The sequence below is a fragment of the Mus pahari genome, chromosome 18 (assembly GCF_900095145.1).
Source record: "Mus pahari chromosome 18, PAHARI_EIJ_v1.1, whole genome shotgun sequence".
NCBI lineage: Eukaryota > Metazoa > Chordata > Mammalia > Rodentia > Muridae > Mus > Mus pahari.
The window spans coordinates 17,664,649-17,684,560 of record NC_034607.1 but is presented as its reverse complement, the minus strand read 5'-3'; the positions used below and the strand labels follow the sequence as shown (position 1 = coordinate 17,684,560).

Genomic DNA, 19,912 nt, shown 5'->3' with positions numbered 1-19,912 from the left:
GTCCAGGGTCAGCATCTCCTGTCCAGGGTCAGCATCTCCTGTCCAGGGTCAGCATCTCTAGGGAGTTCCTTTGAGATTTCAGGTTCTCAGGCCCCTACCTCTGATGTAGAAACAAAATCTGCGTTTTGGTAGATTCCAGATGAATGCTGGGTACATTCAAGCGTAAGGCCAGAGCTAAGCATACGTATACATTTGAATCAAGTTGGTTGTGCTTAGTTTTTGAAAACAACTTTCTGAGTGTCTTGCCTACATGTACATTTGTACATTGCATGTATGAGTGGGGTCTGTGGAAGCTAGACGAGGGTACAGGGTCCCATGGAACTGGGGTTACGGAAGGCTGTGAGCACCCTACCACATGGGTGCCGGGAACTTGGAGCGCAGGTTCTATGCATGAACAGCAGGTATTCTTACCACCATAGCCATCTCTCCAGCCCTGGGGCTGATGGGACTTTAAAATGCATGCTCCCCTCTCTGAGTTGCGCTCACCACATCTCTTCAGTGTCCTCATTGGTTGCTGCAGATGTAGAATGTTTTGGTCCCGTGCCTCATCTCAGGCAGGTGCTGGGGTGTAGATGGGAGACACTAGAAAAGCAGAAATAGCAGCAGTCTTGAACCTGGAAACTAATTATGTGTAAGTCAAGACTTTCTGTCACTCAGCTGACTGTGGCCCATAAAAACTCCTGGGGACCACTCATGGGTAGCTAGCTATCTTTTCTCTTCATGCATGCAGATGTGGGACTTTTTCTGAGCCAGTAAATGTTGGGAAGACTTGATTTTTCTCAGTGTTGCTTTCCTGATAAGGTGCTATTAATTGTACATTATTAGGAACATTAGTTCCTTTCGTTTTCTGTGTGTCTCTTGTGAGAGGCTGGAGGTGTCCAAGAGAGCAGGCCTCTACCCATGGCTGTTCCCCTTCTTCCTGTATCCCAGAGCGTTGAGAGAAAGGATCTTCATTTACCTTTTTGGCCTTTCGAGGCCAACAACAAAGGCCTTAAAGGAGTTGTTCAGGTGGTTTGTCTAGCAGAGAGACAGCCCTGACTGTAAGCTCTGAGGCAGGATGTGGCAAGATGTCTCTAAGGTCACGGTGTCGTATGTTGATGTTATCCTGTGACAGACACTCACTTGGCAGCACACAGGTCCTTGAGAGTATGTGGTGACAGTGTCATTATTTCCAGAATGTTCTTATAGATACCAAACCTTTATGACAGAAACAAGTATCTGCTGGTGGCAGGGGACATCAGAAGGGGCAGTAGCCTGGCAGGCACTTTTGCCATCCCGCTTCCTCCTGGGCTGCCCTAGTGCTCCTATAGCTGCAGTCATTAAAGATCTCTCTCTCTCTCTCTCTCACTCTCTCTCTCTCTCTCTCTCTCTCTCTCTCTCTCTCTGCATTCTTTTTCCTCTCAAGCATTTTTTTAACCTTCGGTGTAGTGTTAGGGGAAACTTTGAACTCCATTGCTCTCGTTTCATAGTTGTAGGGTTTTGTTTTTTTTTCCCAGTTTTTAAAGATAGATTATACAAATTATAGAAAAATCATCTATTTTCTGATTATTCCAGAATTATCTTAGTAACAGTTTGATTCATTATCCTCCCACAAGCCACCAAAGACAGGGTTAAGAAGTGCCTAAGATTTCTCTCTTACTAGCCACTCTCTCCTTGGAAATCTTTCCATCCTTCCTGCATCACACTGTGCCACCAGCTTAATCTGGTGCCATCTTGCACTTCCTGTCGGGATGAGGGGAAACTCCATTTGTTCCCCATCCACTGCTTTAGGCGTCAGTGGCAGCCCTCCCCGGGCTCATTCTATCCATGAGTTAATCCATGCATCCGCTACCCACTACTGGCATAGCTGTCTAACAAGCTCGCCTGTGCTCGTGGCGCTTTGCTGTGCCTGTTTGTACACGGAGTTCAGATGTGTGTAGAGACCAGAGGCATTGGATAATCCCTGGGAGATGGAGTTGGGTGCTGGGAATCGAACCCAAGTTTTCTGCAAGAGCAGCAAATATTCTGCTCTCTCCTAAGCCTTCTCTCCAGCCCTTACATTGTCCTTTTCTTAAGGGCAGTATGTGACTTGGTGCCACCAGCCCCAAGTGGCTTGCTCTTCACTGCTCACTCAGCCTGCTTCTTATATAACCCAGGCCCGCATGACCAGGGGTGACACTGCCCGCAGTGGGCTGGGCATTCATTCCCACATCAGTCATTAATTAAGAAAATGCCCTGGCAGAGCTGCCTACAGGCCAGTCAGGGGCATTTTTGTTTGTTTGTTTGTTTGTTTGTTTCAATTGGGATTCTCTCCTTTCAGTTTCAAGCTTGTGTCAAGTTGACAAAAGATAACCAGCACAGATCTATAACTGGCTCATTTCTTTCTCTACTATTTAAAAATCAGAACCCAAAATAGCTATTCTGACCTTTCTAATTTAACCTGGTGTTTTGGAGGAAGAGAGAGAAGAAAGGATTGGCTGGAGTGGATGGGTGTTAACCTCTCTTCCTGTTTCCCAGGGATAAAGCATTTGTTTTAGACAACTGACATTTACTAAATAACGTTTTATGTGGCTGGGGAAGTGCTCCAGTCTAAGTTGGTTCTTGTCTCTGCTTCTCATGATTATTTCTAAATAGAGAAAAGATAGCTCTGCTGGCGAGCTACACAACCTCTTGTCCTTCTTTTTATGACTGAGATGTAAGCTTTGCCTGCTGGCTTAGGAAAGGGGGAATAATTTAGACTTATCTTTGAAATGACTTAGATCAAGATCATCGATGAGATCTGTTGCATGTTTATTACTTAAAAGTCTTGAGAATCATAAGTCTCTGCCATGTGTTTATTACTTAAAGGAATAGCTGATCATTTTTAAAGTTTTTCTTTTTTTTTTTTTAAGTAGCTTTAGATTAGATTTGCCACTCCTCCCCCCCGCCCCCCAAGACCTGAATGAGCTCAGCTTACAAGTTATTCTAACTTTGTAAGAAGAATTCCGGGATTCTGTATTTTCCCTGCAATCACTTCAAATATTTATTGCAACATGTAGTAACAAGCTGGAATTAGAAATGTGTATATTTAGTGGCTTGGAGAGGGTAATTCCCAAGCTAAGAGGATGCCTTTGGAGTTGAAGTCAGACACCCTCTACTCTCCAGTGCCAAGCACATGAGAGGTCCGTGCAGGGACAGACCAGAGAGCTCCCTTCACTTTCCCCGAGGATGCTTCTAGGAAACAACCCAGAAGCACATTTGTCTCTCTCTCTAAAGGACCCCAGGCATCTTGAACCAATCCCATGTACTATCTTGACAGTCTGTCAACTTAACAGAGTACTCAGATATCAAAGGCACACCAAGACCTTCAACCCTGTGCCCTTGAATTGGGATTTTGGAAGAATAGGCAAATTAGAGTGAAGATGCTGGGTTTGTTCATGCAAGCAATGGACAGAGTAGCTTCTCCCATCCTCAGCAACAAGCTGCCTTCATGGACTATCACAGAATGGTCACTTCAGAGAGTTCCTTTGTGTAGATTTGCTGTCATCTCTTCCCTGCTTCCCTGGGTTCTTAGAATGCTGGAAGATCTCAGCTCGTCTCAGGCTTTAAACACCACGTGGGTGCTGATGACCTGCAAAGCTCCAGCCACCTGATTGGAGAGTGTGTGTATCCTTCCTCTCTCTCCCTTCTTCCCTTCCTCCCTCCCTCCTCCATCCATCCCTCCCCCCCTCCATTCCTTCCTTCCTAACACAGAGTCTTGTGTAGTTCAGGCTGGCCTTGAACTTGTGCTACAGTTGAGTATGGCCTTGAACATCTGGTTTCCCTGACTCCACCTCCTGAGTACTAGGATTATAGGTGTGCGCCACCAAGCCTGGTTCACTCAGCAGTTAGGGTCAAACCCAGGGCTTTACAAATGCTAGACAAGTCGTCTGCAAACTGAGTCGCAGTCCTAGCTTCAGACGTGAATGTATTTTCAGCGGTCTGGCAGACGTTTCTACGTGGATGTCCTCTGGATGCATCACATTTACCACTGATGGAACTGAATTGTCCGTCTTCTTCCCCTGCCAAGCCTGTGCCAACTAAAGTGTTCCCCATTGCGATTCATCCCTCTAACTGCAAGGGCAACAATCCATTGGAGTCGTCTCATCTGCTTTCAACCTGTCCCCCGGGTATTGTAAAGATGCCACCATGAAAGCAGTCAGAGTCCATTGCTTCTTGCCATTACCAAACTGCTTGGAAAGCTAGCATGTACTGACTGGAGCACTCAAGCTCGAAGGCGAGGGTCCTTTTAAAACTATCAAGCCACGTTACATCTGTGCCCTTTAAGAACTTCCCTGTCCTTCTGACTGAAGGCTCTGTTCTCTCTGTGCCCTGGGAGGTCTGTATAATCCTGTCCCTGGGGGCTTTCTAATAGACAGGTACTCAGTCCTACCCACCGCGAGAGCAGCTGAAGCCCAGGAAGTTTGAGGAAACTGTCTCGAGGCTTAGGGTAGATGTGACACCTTTCCAGCTAGCTCTGGATCCTTCGCCTTCTGAACTACAAGACCGTTTACTGAGTCTGGGCCTGGAAGACAATAAACGCATGTCATAGTGTGTCCCTGAGCTCCTCCAGGCTTCCATGTATGCGGTATTCATTTTCAAACAGGACAACCTGGGAGGCGATGTCAGTCCCATGTCCCCACAAGGGTCACATTGTGACCCTCTGTTTTCCTTGTGTTTGAATCCATATCTCTCTGTGCATTCTAGAAGTCCAGACATCTGAGCTCCAGGCGAGGGGGAGGTAGGTGTCTCCCATGTCCTTTTCTAAGACCACATGGCGTTTTGAGAGTACGTATGGCCTTTTCCTCAGGAAAACATCCCACAGGGTGACAACGGCTTAGAAGATGGCTGTACCGAATACCTGTCCCCTTACACTGTTCATTCCCTCGGAGACCAGACCCTGGCTCCTGGAGGCTCCTACTTGGGAGTCACTTCTTTCTCCCAGGGTAGTTTTCAGGGACACAGCATACTGGTTACCATCCTAGGCTGTGTTTGGTCAGCCACCTTACCAGGTCTGTCCTACAGGAAGAAATCTCCGAACAGAATATCCTCATGTCTTCCTCCTCAGGGGCTGAAACGGTGATGTTCTGTGATGTTCCATCACACCATGCGGCTCCCAGCAGGGCGTACCTGCTGTCTAAAATTCTGTGGTATTTCTGCTGTGTTGGCCGTTTTAACTGTTGACCCGACCTGAAGTCTCCCGAGAAGGGATCCTCAGTTGAGCAACTAACCCAGGTCAGGTTCTTGATCTTTAAACGGATATAGAAAGAGCCAGCCTCTTGTGCTTGGCCCCAGTCCTTGGGCAGGTGCTCCTGAACCCTGAGAGAGGAGAGGGTAGCTGAGAGCACCTGTGTGAGTAGCCTGCTTGCATTGATTTCCGTGCTCGTGACCATGGATGTGATGTGACTAGGGGCATCACATCCTGTCTTGTCTTCCCTTGGATGATGGACCAAGACCTGAGATGATAATCTTAATGGCCATTTATAAAGAACTCTATGTATCTGATGTCAGTCTGCACATGTGCAAGAACTGGGATACTGGCATGCTTGAGTGTGCGTGTGTGTGTGTGTGTGTGTGTGTGTGTGTGTGTGTGTGTGTGATGAGATCAACATTAGGTGTTGCTCAAAGAATTGTTTATCACTTACAGGAAGGCCTCTCACTGGGACCTGGGGTATAATGACTAGGCTGGGCAGAACGGCCACCAAGGACTCCACAGGCATTCATTTGCCTCTGCCTCCCTGGTGCTGGGATTATAAACTCTCCCAAGCCTGGATTTTTACAAGGGTTTTGGGATTGAGCTCAGGGCCCTTCCTCAGGCTAGTAGGACTAAACATCTCTTAGAGCTCTCGTCCCCTGTTTTAGTTCTCTGCCATTTGAGATGCCACATAACACAGATGACAGTATGTTTTGTCTAAGTCGCTTTCAAAGGTCTGGATTTTTCTGTCTTAGATTTTTTCTAGGGGAAGAAGTAAGAACATAGTTAAATCTCTGGCCAAGTATTGAAGCAAGATGACTGGGTTCTGAGCCAGATAATTCTGTTAGAATCAGTTTATTCCAGACGGACTGGTTTGAAGTCAGTTTATTCGTTTACATTTCAGACATTATGCTACCTCAGAAAGGCTATGCTAGAGGAAGCGCTGAAATAAAAATAACCTGTTGAAGGTTGCTTAATGAATCACAGTCTCACACCTGGGGACACCAAACCCTCCTTAAATTTTTTCTCTTTTAAATTTTATGTAAATCATGCCCAGATGGTTAATGGAAGCATAAATTGCTTTTTACCAAAGTATGTGGAAACCTTGGAGCTTCGTTTTAAACTATCACAACAAACATTAATTCACAATTACTCTTATTGTTTGTGCTGTGTGTATGTGTGTGTGTATTATGATGATGATGTGTGTGATGATTGTGTGTGTGTGTGTGGTATGCAATTGTGTGTGTGTGTTTGTGTGTGTGTGTTGTGTGTGTGTGTGTATGGTATGTGATGATGTGTGTGGTGATGATGATGATGGTGGTGGTGGTGGTGGTGGTGGTGGTGGTGTGTGTGTGTGTGTGTGTGTTGAAAGGTGGTCTGGTATGCCAGGAAGGCCACTCGGTCCTCCGCTGGGGCAGAGCATCTGGGCATGTAGTAGGAGCCCTGTGGCCAGCCAGCTAGGATAAGCAGCATCCTGGGTTGATTCTCCTCTACATCATGTTGCTTCAGGCCTGACATCAAGCAGCTTCCAGGGGCTCCCCCAAGACATGCTGTTTCTACACAGAAGTCCTCAGAGAGGCGATTGTGAGTGAATGGAGTCTCTCTCTGGTGGCTGCTTGCCCATGCTTCTCCTGATCGATGGCCACTTGTGTGCAGGGTCAGGGAGGGTTTGAACTGGGGACCAGCCAGCTCAGCCATCAGTGAGCTGAGTGAACCAAGCATGCTGGCAAGCCTCTGTAGTCATGCCAAAAGCCAAGGCCTGTAACTCTGACCACCCTTCATTACGCTCTGCTTCTCCGGAATTTCTGCTTGGAGTTGCCTTATAGTCTTTTAATTTATTACATACATACACACACACACACACAAACACATGAGTGCACATGCGCACGCGCACATATACATGCATGTTCTTGTACACATATGTAGAAGTCAGAAGACAGCTTGTGGGAGTAAGTTTGCTCCTTACACACACACATACACACACACACACACACACACACACACACACACGAGTGCACATGCACACGCGCACATATACATGCATGTTCTTGTACACATATGTAGAATTCAGAAGACAGCTTGTGGGAGTAAGTTTGCTCCTTGTGCATGTGGGTCTCAGGGATTTCACTGAACTTGGCAGCAAATTCTTCTCCCTTCTGAGCCACCTCACTGGCCCATCCCAGACTGACTTTGATTTACCTTTTATTTTGGTAGGTGTTACCAGCTTCTCCTTGGTAGGGGTTGAGCCCTTTAATGGCCTTACCAATTCATTTTCTAAATTTGTTTTCTTTGTTGAAGATGTTTCCTAAATTTCATTGGAAATTGTCTTCTAAATTTGTTTTCTTCATTGAAAAAGAAGACTTCAGAGTTATAGCTGATATCACTTTTAATCACTTTTAATCATATTGTTGCCTCAAAATCTGTCCTTGAGAGGCCACTCCATCCAGAGGCCACCGGTGGGATTGGCTGTGTGTGTCTGTTGCTAAGCCTTTTCGCAGAAAATGGAAACCAGTGGAAGTATGTTACATGAGAGTCCCCTCCACCCAAACGTCATTGTTTTGTCTACTGTATAAGCCACATTGCCTGTATCTATCATTCTATGGTGATGTCTTACACAGAGACCAACTCTAAGTGGATTCCTTCTCTTCCTGTCTCCCTCCTCTTATATCCTTCCTTCCCTTCTCCTCTCCCTCCTTCCTTCATCCTTCCTCCTCTTCTTGTTTTTCTTTCTTGTCCCTCTTTCTGTCTGTGTCCTGTCTTTGAGATTTACAGGCTGGATGTAAAGTCTCAATCCTCTTGCATTAGCCTCCATATGCTGAGATCACGCCCATGCCCATCCTTCCTGGAGATCTTTCAGTGTCATAGAAATACATACACGCATACATCCATGCATCCATGCATGCATACATACATATGTGCAAGTGTGCATGTACATGCATGTGTGCATGCATCCATGTCTTGTTTGCCACAGTCTGTTTTCTGGCACTGCTGCCTTGTCGTTTACATTCAGGAATGATTTAGAAGGTTTCCTCACCTATCCTGTGATTCTTTTTAGAAAGGAAGACGACGCAGAATCTCATTCTCTGTTCCTCCAGGTCTCAGAAGGCCGAGCTTCACAATGAAGGCTACATCTTGGAATTGGATTACTGCTCCTCCTTAGAGCACCTGGCAGACCAGAAGCTCATCCCAGAGTTCATTAAGAAGGTAAGAACCCACAGTCATCTCTAGGATAGAACACAGAGGCCTCAGTGGAGGAGCTAGAGAAAGTACCCAAGGAACTCAAGGGGTCTGCAACCCTATAGGTGAAACAACAATATGAACTAATCAGTACCCCCTGAGCTCGTGTCTCTAGCTGCATATGTAGCAGAAGATGGCCTAGTCAGCCATCGTTGGGAAGAGAGGTCCCTTGGTCTTGCAAACTTTATATGCCCCATACAGGGGAATGCCAGGGTCAAGAAGTGGGAGTGGGTGGGCAGGGGAGCAGGGTGGAGGGAGGGTATAGGGGACATTCGGGATAGCATTTGAAATGTAAACGAAGAAAATATCTAATACAATAAGTTTATAAAAAAAAAAAAAAAAAAAAAGAAGCAGAAGAAGGTAAGAACCACAATGGGACAGTGACAAAAGGAACAGCTCACAGAGTGGGCGGGCACCTGAACGGATGTGCTGGGGAGAGCGGGTAGCTGGTTAGTCACACTGCAAAAGAACAGCTGGAGATGACTGACTTCTGCTGAGGCTGGGGCAACCCCAGTCTTGTCTCCTAGTGCTAGAGTTGGACCCCGGCCTACAGGCTCACTACTGAACACGCTCAGACCCTTGAATGGGTCTGACTCACGGAAGCTACCTTGTGGCAGTGAATTAGTTAACTGCTCTGGCTCCAGGCAGGGTTAGGCACCTCTAAACCTCCTGAGGCTAGCAAACACTCCCCTCCTATGTTCCTTGCTTAATACCTTCTAAATTTATATTTTATCTCTGCTGCCCTGCTACCTTCTGGGCGGCCCCCACCCCCAACCCACTCCTACCCCCACCCCATCCCTGCCCCTACCCCCATATGGCTGTTTTCCCTTTCCACCTACACTGTTGAAGGATTTCTCTCCTACAGCTCAAATCTGACCCCTCTGCCTCTGAGTCCTGGCGATTCTCCTCCTCTTCCCCTCTTGGACCCTTGCTCTCACAATCTAAAAGTCCCTCCTCCATCTCCTTGCCCAACCAATGGCTGTACAGCAGTTCTTTATTACCAATCAAAGTCAACAGGGTAGAGGGTTGTGTGGATCAGGACCCCTCAGGTCTAGAAGCTGCTTTGGGGAGCCCAATTAAGACAAAGCATTTGAACCAGTTCCCAACACCACCTCTCCCTTGCCCTGGGATCATTGTTGTCTTTTCCCTTCCTAGCCTGGGAACAAGCCAGTGGGTGTAGGTATGCCATTGTACCAGGAAACACTGCCTACCTGCAGGGACTGTCTGCCACCTAACCTAGAAGTGCTGCCTGGTGGCTTTGAACTTGTTCTGTGTTGGAAGTGCTCAAGGGCATCTCCACAGCCAATAGCAGGCACTATTTGAATTCGACATGACATTTGCAACAGAAGAAACGTCTGCACTCCTGGCTGGAGCTCAGTTCTTTCCTCCTGTGTATCATGTAGTCATCCAGTGTGCTACTATGGGCCCAAGGCCATGTCCAGAGAGTCTTAACACTAACAACATTCCTGTGCATGGTGGGAGGCCTGGGATAGCAAGGAATTTTTGTTTTGTTTTGAGATAGAATCTTATGTAGTCTAAGCTGGCCTCGAAGTCACTAAGTAGCAGAGAATGGCCCTGAAGTTCGAATCCCCCTTGTCTTTTTCTCCATAGTACTGGGATTATGGGATGTATCACCATGTCTGGACTACGATTCTTGGTCATTCTAAGCAAGCATTTTGCCAAACTGAGCCACATCTTCCACTGTCCTGTGTTTTATTGTAAATTTCTTCTGTGTGCATGTGGTGTGTGTGTGCGCGCGCTAACAGAAATGAGTAATAGTTCTTGTAACTGAGCCTTATGTTCTGCCCACACACAGGAGCCATCCTTTTTTTTATGACTGACACTCAGTAGGTTTCTTTTTCACAGCATGGCAGACATGTGAGTGACATGCTGAACAATGACATTGTGGAAGCTTTGATGTGACTAAGTAATGAGGATTTTTCAGTGCCTTTATCATCTCATGGAACCACAGTGGTGCCTGCAGGCTGGTTTTTGACATGTCATAAGGAAACTGACTGTAATTGACCCTCACAAGTCCAAACAGTCACTTGAGGTCCAAATAGCTAGTGACTGAGTTTTCTAGTAAGCTTTGCTGATTGTCAACTTTGAGCCAGGAATAGAATGTGGTACGGAGTAGAGCACAGACTCACTGTGATCCTGATGACTGGGTAGGCACGGAGGGTGAGCGTTTGCTGGGAGGAAGCAGCTGAACTGAAGCACAGGTGGCAGAGGCTGCCTGTGTGATGGGAGGTGTGCTGAGGCTGCCTGTGTGATACAGGGATGGGAGAGGTGCTGAGACTGCCTGTGCGATACAGGGATGGGAGAGGTGCTAAGGCTGCCTGTGTGATACAGGGATGGGAGAGGTGCTGAGGCTGCCTGTGCGATACAGGGATGGGAGAGGTGCTGAGGCTGCCTGTGCGATACAGGGATGGGAGAGGTGCTGAGACTGCCTGTGCGATACAGGGATGGGAGAGGTGCTAAGGCTGCCTGTGCGATACAGGGATGGGAGAGGTGCTGAGGCTGCCTGTGTGATACAGGGATGGGAGAGGTGCTGAGGCTGCCTGTGTGATACAGGGATGGGAGAGGTGCTGAGGCTGCCTGTGTGGTCCAGGGATGGAGAGGTGCTGAGGCTGCTTGTGTGGTCCAGGGTTGGAGATGTGCTGAGACTGCCTGTGTGATACAGGGATGGGAGAGGTACTGAGGCTATCTGTGATACAGGGATGGGAGAGGTGCTGAGGCTGAGATGGGAGGTAGGAGGACCCCTTGGTGACATGGCTATATGGGGGACAGGTCAAGGAGTCTCCAAGCTTAAGTGAGAGCCTGAGGCAGTGGGAGCAGTTGGGACCAAAGCCTCATACACAGGCAGAAAAGAAGCCAGAGAGAGCCAGCTCTCAACAGAGAGTGTTATATTATGAGGGATTTTGCAGAAGGGTGGATACCTGAGAGCCTTCTGCAACTGTTAAGCATTCAACGCTCCAAGGTCCTGGGAGTATTCACTTGCATTGGAAGGAGACAGGAGCCCTGGACCAAGAGCCAGATGAGCTCTCCAAGGGTCAAACTTAGATAACTGTACTAGGACCGTGAAGGGTGTTTCTACCTTGCAGAATTTAGATGATTATTTAGAAATGGAGGTGGGTTTGTTTGTGTTCACACATGGATACACAGTGTTTCTCTAAGTCACATAAGTGTCTACATTAGTAAGGCCATCTTCTTTGCAAATATACTCTAATAAAGTTGGATAGAGACATCGTAGAATCTGCCATTGCTAATGACCTGGAGCATAGGGGACATGTGGTTACACCTTGGTTGCTTGAGATAGCTGCGGTGTGAGGGGACGGTGTGAGGGGAAAGCTGTGGGGGAGAGGTTTCATATGCTGTCTCCAGTGTGCTCATTCGTAAACTAGCCATAAGTGCCTTCGCCCGAACCAACCGAGACCATTGTGTGGTAGACCCATTGCATCAGGTGTTCAGGAAGTGGCGCCCTGCTCTGGGGGCTACTTGGCTGTTGTGCTTCCAGAATGCATCATTTGTCCAGGGTCTAAGCCCTGGAGGATGTCAGCTGTATTTTACTTAACTTTTAATGTTCCCTCTTATCCCGGCAGTTTCTTTGCCCACTCATGGTATGTGTGAGTGTAGAGGCACCGGTACCTGAGGATCACTCAATAGTTGGTTATAATTGCACCTGCTCATTCTATATGTTTAATAAAAACTCTGGGTCTTGTGGATAGTTAGTGACTGCTAGTGGAAGGGGGTCAGTTTTCTGACTCATTGCTATTCAGGTAGGAGATGGAGGCATTCCCAGGCTCCTGTGGCTTGCTGTCATTACTGTATATCTGGCCATCGTTTGTGTGAAATAAGGACTCCACCTCCTATGCCGAATAGACAACATCTTCAGATAAGATTGTAATTAGCCCGTTTGCCATTGTCCCATCAAGTGAGATCAACTCATATTCTCTGCATGTTAGAGTTTAAGGCAAACCAAGGTGATTTTTCTCCCATTAGAACAATGTCTCAATATTATTTTCCCACCAAATGTTTTAAATTAGTAGAGCTTTTTGGCTAGAAAGTGTGACTAGAAGTGGGAAGAGCCTTTATTATTTCCCTGCAGTTTGGAAAAAAATAAAGTCATCTTCTCTGGGTTGCGTACGGTCTGCTGACGATGCTATAATTATTTACACTCCCCTCCCCTCAGTGATCCTTATACAGAGGGGTCTGAGAGCCATGTAAAGATGAATCTTCTCTTCCATGGGCTCCTCAGAGTTCTCTTGAGTGCTTCTCTGGTGTGGTTAAATCTGGGGTACTGCCTTCCGTTTTCCCTCTCTTACCCTGCAGTGCTTCAGCCAACCGGCCTGTATGTAAATGATTGACTGTGGAGCACAGAACATTTAAAATGCAGAGTACTGGAAGGCTTAGCCAGACTGTTTCCAAGTCTCAGGGCTAAGTTCACAAAGGAGGCTGTGGGAATGACTGTGTCCCCTGAATTCCCTTGGGGCAAAGACTCAGCTGTTGTCCTAGGGGTAGGCCTGAGCTGACTGAGGCCCTCAGGCATTGCCTGTTCCCAGAGGAGAGTGGAGGAAGCCAACCCTACCGTGAATGGCCTGCATGTTCATTCATAAAAATGTTCAGACCTCTTACCCTCTCTGGACCTTCAGGGCAAGCCAGAGGAGCGGGAGCCATTACTGCACCCAAATATTGGCCCAGCTTGAAAATGGTGGCAGCGAGAGGCTGGAGCCTCTTGTCCTAACTAGAGAGTGGCTCACAAGCGTCACAAACACACATGCGTAAGTGAGGACTGAGTGTGTAAAGCTCTTTGCAGTGTCAGGGTCACTTCATAGTCTTCTGATACCTGCTTCTGACACGTCTTCAAAGAGGACACTGGGCTGTGGGGGGAAGGCTCTGCCTGGACCTGGGATTGCTGAACAGCAGGCCTGCCTGGATCTATACTTCCCAAGGAAAAAGAGGCAGTGAGGGCCGCAGAGAAACCAAGAGAACTGGAGAAGGTTCGTGAGACGAGTGGTGTCCAAAGAAGGGTCTGCAAATGGAGATGGGAGGGGGAGATCGACAGTGCCCCAGAGCTGTGGGGGCAAGATTGTGAAAGGCCCAAGGTCAGGCTCTGTCTCAGTGTGGGGTACACCCATAGACAAAGCGTAGACAAAGGTGGTGGTCTCCCTTCATGGGTGGGCTTCTTTGGATCACGTGGGAAAGAATCTTTGTAGCCCCTTCAGCTGGATTCCCTGTGAGGATGCTGGGAATGGCAGGGAGCCTGGGGGCAGGCATGCTAGAAACTGCATGCCAGTGGTGGGTCAGGGCAGATCCTGTAATTCCTAGCACCCAGGAGGCTAAGGCGGGAGAATCAAGGGTAGCCTGTGCTACATTGTGAGACTCTTGTCTCAAACGTCAAGGACTGGGCTACAGCTTCATGGGAGAGCATTTGCCTAGCATGTGCAAGACCCCGGACCTAATTCCGAGGTACAGGAGGAGAAACAGAGAAATTAGTGTCTCCCTCTCTCCTCTCTTCCCTCACAGTCCACTTTTGTTGGTACATAAGCTTGAAAGGTCATAGGTGGAGTCACCGTGCTCAGCTTCTCTGCACAAAAGCGTCCTCATCCTGTCTACACTCCCTTTTCACAGTTCAGGTGACCTTTGCCCCCCTCTCACCATTGACGATGGAGGCAGAGACCTGTAGGACCACTCACGCACTAAGAGCGTGTTACATTGATGGAGAACAGCTATCGCAGGGAGACCAGGGGAGCTCTTGAGCTTTGCCCAGGGAAAGGGAACACGTGATCGGATATTCACTGGATTACATTCGACAGAGGACACTGCTGATGCCTCGCTGGGGGGAAAACCTGGCGGCATTGAAGCTCTTGGTAAAATCTGGACAGCAGGGACTGACACTTTGCCTGTGGGACAAAGATGGCCCAGTGCTTACTTACTGGGGGCTTATTGAGGTATTCAGCCTTCTATAAACAATTAGCGTCTAGTGTTATTCTCTCAAAGATTTGTTTTATGTGTATGGTTCTGAGTGGATGTATGCATACCACATGTATTTAAGTACCTTTGGTGGCCAGAGAAGGTGTCTGTTCTTCCTGTGTGAGCTGTCGGTGTAAGACCTGGGAATCTGTTAACAGTTTCAGTTCTCAACTTGACACAAACCTAGAGACAGCTTGGTGGAGGAATTTCTAGATCAGATTGGCTTTTGGTCATATCTTTGTGAGGAATTTTCTTAGTTGTCAATTCATGTAGAAGGACCCAGCCCACTCTTGGCGGTGTCGTCCCTAGGCAGGTGGCCTGGGCTGTATAAGACATAGCTGACCAAGCCAGAGGGAGCAAGCCAAGAAGCAGATTCCTTCTGTGGTTCCTGCTTCGGCCCCTGGTTAAGTTCTGTCTTGATATCCTTCAATGATGGAATATGATCAAGACGTGTAAGCCAAATAAACCCATGCCTCCCCAAGTTGTTTTTGGTCACGGTGTGTATCACAGCAGCAGAAAATAAACAAACAAAACAAAAATAAACTCCAGTCATTATCAAGAGCAGTAAGGCCTCTTAGCCACTGAGCCTTTCTCCAGAGCCGTGGTCTGACTTGACTTGGCACAAGACTCCAACTCGGAGTGAGTGAAAAGAAAATTCTGTAAAAAAAGGCTTCCATGCCCTTGTCCCAATTCTGTTTGTCAAAACCATAAGAACCGTGACGTTTTTCAAAGGTGGAAAGAAGTGAGGGTTTGAGGAGAGGAGAAAAAAAGATGGAATCTCAGAATGAGGTGTCTTCAGTGAGGAGCAAGTGAATTACAGGCTGGCAGAACAGAGTGGGCTTGGCACTCAGCACTACAGAGACAGACAGACAGACAGACAGACAGACACCGAGAGAGGGAGGGAGGGAGGAGGGGAGACAGAGACAGACAGTGACACGTAGAGAATGTATATCACAGGAGATGAAGGTGGGTACCACAGGGGCTGCACATCCATATAACAATGGAGAACACAGTTCTTCCTCTGAGACTGGAGGAAGTAGGAGGGAGCTGTGGGCTTAGAAGTTCGTGGTGGGGGCTTGGCTGCTGTCTGGAGGCTTCTGTTTTCTTAGGAGGTTCCTCTCCTGCCCTGCTCTGAATTCCTGGTATGTTTTTTATTGGATGTCATCTCTGTTCTGTCCAGAGGTCATTGAGTCCCTTGGCATCCACTGTAGAGGCAGAGGTCATGAGCTTGCTCATTCCTCCCAAGGGTGTACATTCCTCATCTTCGTCTTCTCTATGATGCAGTACTGGTGGGTCGAGGAGTTCACGCTTGTCTCCTTCAGCAGACAAGCTTCTGTGAGGACCTGCTGGATGGGAGAGTCAAGGAGTATCTTAGGGAGCCTGCCCCTTCATGCCCCACACTCATGCCCATCCCACAATCCCACCAGTCTAGCTGGGGACATAGTGACAGAGGGCGGGGCTGGAGTGCATGAGAGCACAGTGGGGCGAAGAGAGGTGAGCCGTTCTGGTGATGTGGTTAGATAAATGCACACAGCCTAAATTCTGTTAAACAAACAAGAGCAACAGGTGCCCAGTCTATGCCATTGCTGCCAATTGTATCTTCACACATATCGGCTCTTTCAGCTTTGATGTCCACTACCCCCTCCATCTCTGATGGACAATGGCGTTTGTCTCATCAAGTCTGCTCAGTAGAAATGACAGCCGAGCCACTTATTTTAAAGTGTGGCTTAAAATAAACCCATGCCTCCCCAAGTTGTTTTAAAAATGTGGGCCAACAAGACGGCTCAGTGGGTACAGGTTATTGTTGCCGCACTTGAGGACATGAGTTTGATCAGCTTGTTCTCTGGCATTTATTTAGGCTGCGGTGTGATTTATTCATGTTATTTCAGTCACATGCACAATAAGTGTTGAAAATGAAATGCTTTCACTACTATATTTCACGTAATGAGTATTACCAAATACTTCCTTTCCAGCAAATAATGGGATATTGTGTGTTCTTTTGTTTTAAGCAAATGAACTCTTCAGAATCTGATATCAAATGTAGCTCACATCAGTCCAGATGCTAAATTTTCAGTAAAACTAAAATATATCACAATATCCTGTGTGTTAGAAAAATACATTATATTATTATACCTAAATTAAATAATAAAATTAAAATTTGACAGTATTAAGGATTTAGCTCCTATACTCATGACTACATCTAACATTGCTCCATAAATTCATTCATTTAAACACTTTCCAGTTCTAAGTTGAGATAGATCATTTGTGACTTTGTCTGTCTTAAGAGAAGCGAAACTTAGAACAACATGGAGCATGTGTGTTCAGACAGAAAATAACTAAAGAAAATGTTTTGTTTTTCTTGGGGAGGAGGGAAATGATTTTGGGTCACCTTTAATATGTAACTTGAGGGTGTATGTGAGAGACTGCAAGTGCCTGGGTGCCCACTCGCGGAGGCCAGAGGCCAACATGTCTTCCTGTGTCGCTCTCCGTCTTATTATAGTTCCCTTACTGAACCTGAAGCTCACCATTTTATCTAGAATGGGTGCCCAGCAATGATTCTGATGACAAGTGCACATGCCACACCTGGTTTTCACATCACTTCTCAAGAGCCGAGCTCGGGTCTTCATGCATGTGCAGCAAATCCAGGAGCCAGTTTCCAGCCTGTAACTGTTTTATGAGACAGGGTCTTATTATGAGGCTGGCCTCAAACTCTTTTTTTTTTTTTTTCCACAGACAGAGTTTCTCTGTGTAGCCCTGGCTCTCCTGGAACTCACTCTGTAGACCAGGCTGGCCTCGAACTCAGAAATCCGCCTGTCTCTGCCTCCCAAGTGCTGGGATTAAAGATGTGCACCACTGTTGTCCGGCCCTGGCCTCAAACTCTTGATCCTCCTGCTTCAGCCCCTAAAACTGGGATTCCAGGCACGTGTTCACACACTCCATTTGACATAGAACCTTTCAGGAATGCACTCTCAACAACCGCATTTCTGCTTAGCATCAGTTACTAGCCTAGCAACACAATGTCTATTTTAAACTCTACCAATTTTATAAAAGTGGAGTCTTTCCTCCACCCCACCCCCATGTTTCAAGAAGCAATTTTACACTGTGCAACTTTTCGTCTTGTGACTCTGTCATCTGGGAGATGACAGGGACACCTGGCACAGACACTGCCTGCATATGTTTACTTCTGACACGTATCCATTTGGGATCCGAATTCTTACAGGTTACTCACGGTGGCGGCAGGGATAGTCTGATGTCACGTGTGCTTGTACATCTCACTGGCTGATGTTTGACCTCACCCTTCTGTGAATGCAAAGTCTTCTTAAGGAATCATGCGCCTCTGACGACCTTTATTAAAAACAATAATAATAATAATAATAATAACAGGGAAAAGTCCATCTTACTGAAGTCAGTATAAAAGTGGGCGAGGGAGTGAGGAATGAGCACGATGAGATGAGCTTGCCATTACGGTGCAGCTGTGACCCCAGCGCTTGGAAGACCGAGGCTGGACGATCCTTTCAGGCTAGCCTGCGTCTTCCGCTTGCTCCATACCTGGCCGTTGCACAGATCACAGCCGTCCCTTTGGATTTATGTCAAGAATGTCCACCCCGCCTTTGTAAAAGCTACCTGAAGAAAACTTAGTATAGCCTCCCTTCAATGTTTTCTAAATGTGATGCTCTAGGAGGTTTTCAACGTTCACTGAATGTATTCCCCACGTTTGTTGCCTCACGAGCCACATTAAAGTAACTCAAGCTTTCTTCATTCGTGTGTTCTTCCCAACAAGGGATTTGAGGGTCCGGTTCAGGGGGCACAGAGCCCCTATGCCATGAGAGATGGTCTGAAATCTGATGGGCAAAGCCCACGCTTCACTTCTGAAAAGAAGAGTCTGAAGCTGAAATCAGCCAGGTCTGAGTGTGTGTGCCGTGTGTGTAAGGACTATACATACTGCCTTCTTGTTCAAGTCAGTTATGCCAGCCTGCAAGAGTTCCTTACAGTGGGTCCAGCTCTTGGCAGTGGGGGTCATTTTTATGATCTGTTCCCAGACACCTACTTGGGTCACCTTTTTTTTTTTTTTTTTTTTTTCCATTTCTTTGAGTCTTTGCTCACACCTCACCTTCTTTGTTTACTTATTTAGACAGGATCTTAGGCCGACCTTGAACTCAGTCCACCTACCTTTGCCTTCCACTCAGTAGGGGTATGGGCATATATCTGCACCACACACCTGGTGCCCTCTGTCTTTCCCCATTACTGAGATTATAATTGGTTGCACTGGGAATCAGTACACAGACATTTCAAGTTGTTCATATTTCCTAACATGCATCAAAAATGTAAAAAGCTGTGTATTATTACATTTCTTAAAGACTCGTTCCAGTGGTACTCCTACTTCAAGATTGAGTCAGATATTCATGAAGAGAAGCTTATGTACCAGTGTCTTCAGACGATGGTAATCCCTGTCTGAGGGAGGATGTATGTAATGCATGCCTGCATGTGTGGAGCCTCAAGGACGGTATTGGGTGTTATGCTGTGACACTTTCTTCCTCATCCTGACTTCAGACAGGGTCTTTCACTGAACCAGAAGGGTCCCCGTCTCTGCCCCTATCCAGCCCTGGGGTAATAGATGTGCCATCTCTAAGGGTCCCCATCTCTGCCCTCCCCCCCAGCACTGGGGTAATGTGCACTGATGTGCCCAGCTTTGACACAGTGCTGGGAACTTGAGCTCAGGTCTTCACACTCGTGCAGCAAGCTCTCTTGCCTACTGAGCCCTAGCCCCCCCACCCCCAAACTGAACCACCATAAGCAGAGATGTTGGGGGGAACACGAGGAAACATTTTGTTTAGAAAACACATTGACTAAAACCAACATGGGCTAGAAGTCATTTAAACTATTAAAGACGTAGCGCATGTGTGTTCTGAGTCTCCATTGCCACGTAGGATGAGCGTTGGCTATCTTTCTGTGGCTGTGGTAAAATGCCATGACTGAGCTGAGCCACAGGAGGGTTTACTCGGACTTCCAGTTCCAGAGATCCAAGAGCCGGTCACCATCACGGTGAGGAGGACGTGTGGCAACGGGTGGGCATGGTGACTAGATCAGCTGTGAGCTCACGTCTCAAGCCACAAGCAGCAGGCAGAGCTTGATATTTCTCACGGCTTTTAGAATCGCAAAGCCACACACCCTCAGCCCAACCCAAATGGCACCACAAACTGGGGACCAAGTGTTCAAGCATCTACATCTATGGGGGACATCTCATCCAACCGGTTACACTATGTTAAGACAAGAACAAAACAAACGAACCAAACCTTCCCACCTGTGGAATGTTGACGGGCAGTCAGTACCCACCAAGGCTCCCCAGTCTACTAGTTCCTTCTTATAAAACACATAAAAGTGGAGGTGATTCCCTCTCCTTCAAAATGGTTCTCACAGCCGGGCGTGGTGGCACACGCCTTTAATCCCAGCACTCAGGAGGCAGAGGCAGGCGGATTTCTGAGTTCGAGGCCAGCCTGGTCTACAAAGTGA

The 19,912-nt window shown here is 47.3% G+C and overlaps 1 protein-coding gene across 4 annotated transcripts in view; it reads left to right on the top strand.

Moving 5' to 3' along the window:
• Rftn1 (raftlin, lipid raft linker 1) overlaps positions 1-19,912 on the top strand; it is a 199,561-nt gene that overhangs the window by 99,810 nt on the left and 79,839 nt on the right. For all 4 annotated transcript variants that reach the window (XM_021217944.1, XM_029531498.1, XM_029531497.1 and 1 more), the window contains exon 4: positions 8,287-8,395. In XM_021217944.1, the coding sequence (XP_021073603.1) occupies positions 8,287-8,395 (109 nt within the window). The remainder of the gene's footprint in view (positions 1-8,286; positions 8,396-19,912) is intronic.